The sequence below is a fragment of the Physeter macrocephalus genome, chromosome 21 (assembly GCF_002837175.3).
Source record: "Physeter macrocephalus isolate SW-GA chromosome 21, ASM283717v5, whole genome shotgun sequence".
Classification (NCBI taxonomy): Eukaryota; Metazoa; Chordata; class Mammalia; order Artiodactyla; family Physeteridae; genus Physeter; species Physeter macrocephalus.
In genome coordinates this window covers 47973945-47982489 of record NC_041234.1, presented here as the reverse complement: position 1 = coordinate 47982489, position 8545 = coordinate 47973945, and the positions used below count along the sequence as shown (strand labels likewise).

The window sequence follows — 8545 nt, the reverse complement described above, 5'->3', positions numbered from 1 at the left end:
GGTCCCCCTGCACCGGCAGGCGGACGCGCAACCACTGCGCCACCAGGGAAGCCCAGAACAAATCCATTTTAAAATGGGCTTCATGGGGCTTCCCTGGTGGCGCAGTGGTTGAGAATCTGCCTGCCAATGCAGGGGCCACGGGTTCAAGCCCTGGTCTGGGAAGATCCCACATGCCGCGGAGCAACTAGGCCCGTGAGCCACAACTACTGAGCCTGCACGTCTGGAGCCTGTGCTCTGCAACAAGAGAGGCCGCGATAGCGAGAGGCCCGCGCCCCGCGATGAAGAGTGGTCCCCACTTGCCGCAACTAGAGAAAAGCCCTTGCATAGAAACGAAGACCCAACACAGCCAAAAATAAAAAATAAATAAATAAATAAAAATTTTAAAAAAATAAATAAAAAAATAAAATGGGCTTCATGTAGATTCTTTGTGGTAGATATATAGGTGTTCACGGTATAAGTCTTTTAATTTTTCTGTATGTTTGATTAAACGTTCTTGGATTTTCCCTGGAGGGGACTTCAGGGAGGATATGGTAATATTATCCAGACTGGTAGTAGTTTAGTCTTGAAGCCTCACCAAAATGATCCTCTCCAACATCTGGGCTGTCTGACCAGCAGCCTCACTTAGACCACGACTTAATTTTTCATTCTCCTCTACCAGTGACTGATTCTTCTCCATTAGGGATTGTAGATTCTCTGATGGTTCCACACTAAGACAAAGAAAGTAACATATTAGAAAAGTACTTGTGGACTTCCCTGGTAGCACAGTGGTTAAGAATATGCCTGCCAATGCAGGGGACGCGGGTTTGATCCCTGGTCCAGGAAGATCCCACATGCCACGGAGCAACTAAACCAATGCGCCACAACTACTTTGCCTGCACTCTAGAGCCTGTGAGCCACAACTACTGAGCCCGCGCGCCACAAATACTGAAGCCTGCGTGCCCTAGAGCCCACGTGCCACAACTACTGAGCCCGTGCACTGCAACTACTGAAGTCCGCATGCTTTAGGGCCTGTGTGCCACAACTACTGAGCCTGTGTGCTGCAACTACTGAAGCCTGCATGCCTAGAGCCTGTGCTCCGCAACAAGAGAAGCCACCACAATGAGAAGCCCATGCACTGCAATGAACAGTAGCCCTCGCTTGCTGCAACTAGAGAAAAGCCCATGCACAGCAGTGAAGACCCAATGCAGCCAAAAAAAAAAAAAGTACCGGATTGATAACAGTTATATCAAAGGTGGATAAAAATATATATCCCATAGGCCTTTGGGTGGGATTGGTTTAAAATTACCCCCCCAAAATCTAGAAAAAGCATTCATTCCAATATATACTTCCAGCCAGGTAGTATATTGGATAATTAAAAATGTATGCCTGAACTACTTTAAATTCATGGTTTGGAGGAAGGTAGTAATTCAGAGCAAGAAATGGTTGCAACAAGAATGACTAACCTCTAGGTTTAGGATCTTGGTTTAAGATCTTTCTATTTATGCCATGTAAGTAAGAAGTAAAGGCTAACTAATGGCTAAGATACATGTTCTCTCCCTCTTCTCATTCTCAATCCCTCATTAAAGATTAGGGAACTAGAGAAGGAAGAGGTATGGGGGAGGTAGAAGTGACACTGCTAAGGGTCAAAATTTAAGCTAATCAACATAAGTCAATTATCTATTTGCTGTAAAGTTTAGGGAAATAGCATTTAAGGAGTGAAAAAGCTGAAATGATGACCTGTGGCCACTAAGAACACATTTCACAACGCTCCATAAACAAATGCTCCCTTCTAAATGCTTGCCTCCCTTCAAACTGATGACCCACAGCCTCCTGTTCATTTGTTTATCAATTTTTAATGGCTTAGAGTGGGTGGTGGCAACAATAGTATTCATCTCAAATAGCAGTGGAAGGGACAGAAATAGCTTCAAAGAACGTTTGGCATTTATGCAGATTACTTGCTATCAGTTCCAGACTACTGAAACAGATCAATAAGAAGCAGTTTTGATTTGCTTTTTTTGTAATCCACTGGGATTAATTGCTCAAAAGACTAGAAAATAGGACTGGCAAAAAAAGATCAGAAGAAACATGAAGATTTGATCTGAAGGAAACGGAAGGGGAAAATGAATAGTTGTCAAGGATATAATAAAGAGAAAAAAAGGACAGGGAACAGCTGTTCTCAATCTCAAGAAAGGATAGAAAAGGATTTCAGGAATAGATGCCCTCTCACCCAGTTTAAGATTTCCATGAAGTCTTAGAGAAGATCTTAGCATGTTCTTTATCAAAAAGTTAAGAGCAAGGCCACACCACAGGGTTTCATTACACTCTTGAGAATTTACTAGAACTCTTATGAAGGAATGTTCAATTAAAATGTGGATTATAAAAATAAACTATGGGTAAATTTAGTGTTAGTTTAGATTGCTCTGATTTCTTTATTGTTATTAAACTGAAAATTTCCATGCATCATTCATGCAAGTTGACAAGCTCCAAAGTAATGATACTTTTTTTTTTCTTTGGGGTATGCGGGCTTCTCACTGCTGTGGCCTCTCCCGTTGCGGAGCACAGGCTCCGGACGCGCAGGCCCAGCGGCCATGGCTCACGGGCCCAGCCGCTCCGCAGCATGTGGGATCTTCCCGGACCGGGGCACGAACCCACGTCCCCTGCATCGGCAGGCAGACCCCCAACCACTGTGCCACCAGGGAAGCCCCGTAATGATACTTTTAACTCAATAGTTTTTTCCTCTAAAAATTTCCAAGGTTTCTCTAAACAGGGGAAAATACAATGTAAACCAATGTTTCCTCTTTCAGATGCTATTTAATTGCCAAAGCTAGTAGGATTCATCAGTTGAGCATGTGAAAATTGACAAACACGTGCAGAAAATCTATACAAAAGCTTCAATGACACACATTCACAAAGAAAAGAATATAACCTAAGGAAAAAAGCAAAAAAAAAACCATGTATATTAACTGTACATTTTGTAAAAAGCCTTAAATGTCTCTAAAGATATACATTTTTGAGAAAAGTAGCATCTTTATTTCTCTGTAAAACATTGAACAATTGAGTTACATTGTTTCATTCATCAACTGTTTCTTAGAATCTGTTACTTTTGTAGCTAAAACTATATCCTATAGGATATTCTAGGTAGTTGGAAGTCTGGAATGGTTTTCATTAGTTTTGTCTTACATGAAACAGGTCTGCGCTAAATTGAAAGGAAAGATGGGTCAATTGCTTCTAAACTGGGTATACTAGAACAGGTCTTTAGGAGACCCTTTAAGAGATCCAAGCTTTCCTCAGTTCCTTTATCCAACATTTTAAAAATATTATCAGGAAACCAAGACTAAATGACCCAAGAGGGAGAGTTACAAAGAGAAGGGCAGTCATTTCTGGGTGATAAAACTATGGCAAATTTTAAGATTTATTCTTTATACTTTTCTAAATGTTCTACAAGAAGCAAGGTATCACTTTTATAATCAGAAAAATGATTGAGTTATTGAAAATAAGGATATTAAAAGAAAATAGGTCCACACCAAACACAAGTATAAACTCCAAATGGAAAAATGAAATGTAAAAAATAAAACCAACATAAGTACTAGAAGAAAACCTGGGTGATTTCCTCTTTAATCTTGGCATAGAGAAAGCTTACTAACTACCAAGCAAAATCCAGAAACATGAGGAGGATGTAAACAGTGTAGCGACTTTCGAAAAGTTTGGCGTTTTCTTTAAAAGTTAAACATACGACCCAGAAATTCCACTTCTAGGTATCTACCCAATAAAAAACATATGTCCATACAAAAACTTGCAAGTGAATATTCATGGAAGCATAATTCATAATAGTCCCAAAGTTGAAACAACCCAAAAGTCCATCAACTGGTAAATGGATAGACAAAATGTGGTATGTCCAGACAGTGGAATACTATTTAGCAATGAAAAGAAATGAAGTACTGATAATCTCAGAAACATTATAGATGAAAGAAGTCAGACAAAAAGTCCACATACTGCAAGATTCCACATATATGAAATGTCCACAATAGGCAAATCTTGTAGAAAAAGAGAGCAGATTAGTGATTGCCTGGGGCTGGGAGTGGGAACAGGAGTGAGTGCAAATGGGCAGAAGGGATCTTTCTGGGGTGAAGGAAATGTTCCAAAATTAGATTGTGGTGATAGTTGTACAATTCTGGAAGTTTACAAAAAACCATCGAATTGTACACTTAAAATTAGTTAATTTAATGGTATGTAAATTATATCTCAATAAATCTAGAGGCTAAAAAATCTGGAGGCAATAAAAAATGATGGATAAACTTTTTGCTACATAAAAAGTAATTTTTTGGCCTGCCTGAGCTGAGGTGTTGCTGGTAGCCATTCCGCACTAGGAACTCCAGTCAGAAGAGCCAGGTGAGAGGCCTCTGCACATGGCCCCTGTGAGCAAGTGAATCCCAACTAAGCACAAAGGGAAAAAAAATGTCATATCAGAGCTGTGACTATTTTCAAGGTCACTGTTTTTCCCTGTGGAACACTGCCTTTGGGGCAAAACAAGGAAGGAGCAGGTGATTCTAATGTGCAGTGCAGAAGGAGAGCCACTGCAGGCCAGCTTCCCCAATTCTAAAAGCACTCCAGTCGTGTGTCTGACAGGGTCTGGGTGCTCCGGCCGGGTGTCAGGCCTGAGCCTCTGAGGTGGGAGAGCTGAGTTCAGGACACTGGAGCACCAGAGACATCATAATATCAATTGGCACGAGCTCTCCCAGAGATCTCTGTCTCAATGCTAAGACCCAGCTCCACTCAACAACCAGCAAGCTCCAGTGCTGGACACCCCATGCCAAACAACTAGCAAGACAGGAACACAACCCCACCCATTAGCAGAGAGGTTGCCTAAAATCATACTAAGTTCACAGACACTCCAAAACACACCACAAGATGCAGTCCTGCCCACCAGAAAGACAAGATCCAGCTTCATCCACCAGAACACAGGCACCAGCCCCTTCCACCAGGAAGCCTACACAACACACTGAACCAACCTTAACCACTGGGGGCAGACACCAAAAACAACGGGAACTATGAACCAGGCCTGCAAAAAGGAGAACCCAAACACAGTAAGTTAAGCAAAAGACAGAAGACAGAGAAACATGCAGCAGATGAAGTAGCAAGGTAAAAACCCACCAGACCAAAGAAATGAAGAGGAAAAAGACAGTTTACCTGAAAAAGAATTCCGAGTAATGATAGTAAAGATGATCCAAAATCATGGAAACAGAATGGAGAAAATACAAGAAACGTTTAACAAGGACGTAGAAGAACTAAAGAGCGAACAAACAGTGATGAACAACACAAAAAATGAAATTAAAAATTCTCTAGGGGCTTCCCTGATGGCGCAGTGGTTAAGAATCCGCCTGCCAAGGTAGGGGACACAGGTTCAAGCCCTGATCTGGGAAGATCCCACATGCTGCAGAGCAACTAAGCCCATGTGCCACAACTACTGAGCATGCGCTCTAGAGCTCACAAGCCACAACTACTGAGCCCGTGTGCCACAACTACTGAGCATGTGCTCTAGAGCCCACAAGCCACAACTACTGAGCCTGCGTGCCACAACTACTGAAGTCCGCACGCCTAGAGCCTGTGTTCCGCAACAAGAGAAGCCACCGCAATGAGAAGAGTGCACACTGCAACAAAGAGTAGGCCCGGCTCGCCACAACTAGAGAAAGCCCGTATGCAGCAATGAAGACCCAAGGCAGCCAAAAATAAATAAATTTATATTAAAAAAAATCTCTAGAAGGAATCAATAGCAGAATAACTGAGGTAGAAAAACAGATAAGTGACCTGGAAGATAAAATAGGGGAAATAACTACCACAGAGCAGAATAAAGCAGAGCAGAATAAAGAAAAAAGAATGAAAAGAATTGAGGACAGTCTCAGAGACCTCTGGGACAACATTAAACACACCAACATTCAAATTATAGGGGTCCCAGAAGAAGAAGAGAAAAAGAAAGGGATTGAGAAAACATTTGAAGAGATTATAGTTGAAAACTTCCTTAATATGGGAAAGGAAATAGTCAATCAAGTCCAGGAAGCGTAGAGAGTGCCACACAGGAAAAATCCAACGAGAAACATGCCAAGGCACATATTAATCAAACTATCAAATATTAAATACAAAGAAAAAATATTAAAAGCAGCAAGGGAAAAGAAAGAAATAACATACAAGGGAATCCCCATAAGGTTAACAGCTGATCTTTCAGCAAAAACTCTGCAAGCCAGAAGGGAGTGGCAGGACATATTTTAAGTCATGAAAGGGAAAAACCTACAACCAAGATTACTCTACCCAGCAAGGATCTCATTCAGATTCGACGGATAAATTAAAACCTTTACAGACAAGCAAAAGCTAAGAGAATTCAGCACCACCAAACCAGCTTTACAGCAAATCCTAAAGGAACATCCTTAGGCAGAAAGCACAAGAGAAGGAAAAGACCTACAATAACAAACACAAAACAATTACGAATATGGAAATAGGAACATATATATTGATAATTACCTTAAATGTAAAAGGATTAAATGCTCCAACCAAAAGACACAGACTGGTGGAATGGATACAAAAACAAGACCTGTATATATGCTGCCTACAAGAGACCCCCTTCAGACCTAGGGACACATACAGACTGAAAGTGAGGGGATGGAAAAAGATATTCCATGCAAATGGAAATCAAAAGAAAGCTGGAGTAGCAATTCTCATATCAGACAAAATAGACTTTAAAATAAAGACTATTACAAGAGACAAAGAAGGACGCTACATAATGATCAAGGGATCAATCCAGGAAGAAGATATAACAAGTGTAAATATTTATGCACGCAACATGGGAGCACCTCAATACATAAGGCAAATGCTAACAGCCATAAAAGGGTAAAATGACAGTAACACAATCATAGTAGGGGACTTTAACACCCCACTTTCACCAATGGACAGATCAACCAAAATGAAAATTAATAAGGAAACACAAGCTTTAAATGACACAATAAACCAGATAGATTTAATTGATATTTATAGGACATTCCATCCAAAAACAGCAGACTACACTTTCTTCTCAATTGCAGATGGAACATTTTCCAGGATAAAGCACATCTTGGGTCACAAATCAAGGCTTGGTAAATTTAAGAAACTGAAATCATATTAGAAATAAATTACAGAGAAAAAATGTAAAAAACACAAACACATGGAGGCTAAACTATACGCTACTACATAACCAAGAGATCACTGAAGAGATCGAAGAGGAAATCAAAAAGTACCTAGAGACAAATGACAATGAAAACACAACAATCCAAAACTTATGGGATGCAGCAAAAGCAGTTCTAAGAGGGAAGTTTATAGCAATACAATCCTACCAGAAGAAACAAGAAAAATCTCAAATAATCAATCTAACGTTAACACCTAAAGGAACCAGAGAAACAGAAAACAAAACCCAAAGTTAGTAGAAGGAAAGAAATCATAAAGATCAAATCAGAAATAAATGAAATAGAAACAAATAAAACAATAGCAAAGATCAATAAAACTAAAAGCTGGTTCTTTGAGAAGATAAACAAAATTGATAAACCATTAGCCAGACTCATCAAGAAAAAGAGGGAGAGGACTCAAATCAATAAAATTAGAAATGAAAAAGGAGAAGTTACCACAGACACCACAAAAATACAAAGCATCATAAGAGACTACTACAAGCAACTCTATGACAATAAAATGGACAACCTGGAAGAAATGGACAAATTCTTAGAAAGGTATAACCTTCTGAGACTGAACCAGGAAGAAACAGAAAATATGAACAGACCAATCACAAGTAATGAAATTGAAACTGTGATTAAAAATCTACCAACAAACAAAAGTCTAGGACCATATGGCTTCACAGGTGAATTCGTTCAAACATTTAGAGAAGAGCTAACACCTATCCTTCTCGAACTCTTCGAAAAAATTGCAGAGGTAGGAAGACTCCCAAACTCATTCTATGAGGCCACCAACAGCCTGACACCAAAACCAGACAAAGGTACTACAAAAAAAGAAAATTACAGACCAATATCACTGATGAAGATAGATGCACAAATGCTCAACAAAATACTAGCAAACAGAATCCAACAACACATTAAAAGGATCATACACCATGACCAAGTGGGATTTATGCCAGGGATGCAAGGATTCTTCAATATACCAAATCAATCAATGTGATACACCATATTAACAAATTGAATAATAAAAACCATTTGATCATCTCAATAGATGCAGAAAAAGCTTTGACAAAATTCAACACCCATTTATCATAAAAACTCTCCAGAGAGTGGGCCTAGAGGGAACTTACCTCAACATAATAAAGGCCATATACGACAAACCCACAGCAAACATCATTCTCAATGCTGAAAAACTGAAAGCATTTCCTCTAAGATCAGGAACGAGACAAGGATGTCCACTCTCGCCACTATTATTCAACATAGTTTCAGAAGTCCTAGCTATGGCAATCAGAGAAGAAAAAGAAAAAAAAAGGAATACAAATTGGAAAAGAAGAAGTAAAACTGTCAATGTTTGCAGATGACATGATACTATACATAGA

The 8545-nt window shown here is 39.8% G+C and overlaps 1 protein-coding gene across 2 annotated transcripts in view; it reads right to left on the bottom strand.

The window, feature by feature from the left end:
- The window catches only part of LOC102994964 (chromosome-associated kinesin KIF4A), a 129938-nt gene that overhangs the window by 64578 nt on the left and 56815 nt on the right, over nucleotides 1-8545 (bottom strand). For both annotated transcript variants that reach the window (XM_024116551.2, XM_024116552.3), the window contains exon 6: nucleotides 575-707. In XM_024116551.2, the coding sequence (XP_023972319.1) occupies nucleotides 575-707 (133 nt within the window). The remainder of the gene's footprint in view (nucleotides 1-574; nucleotides 708-8545) is intronic.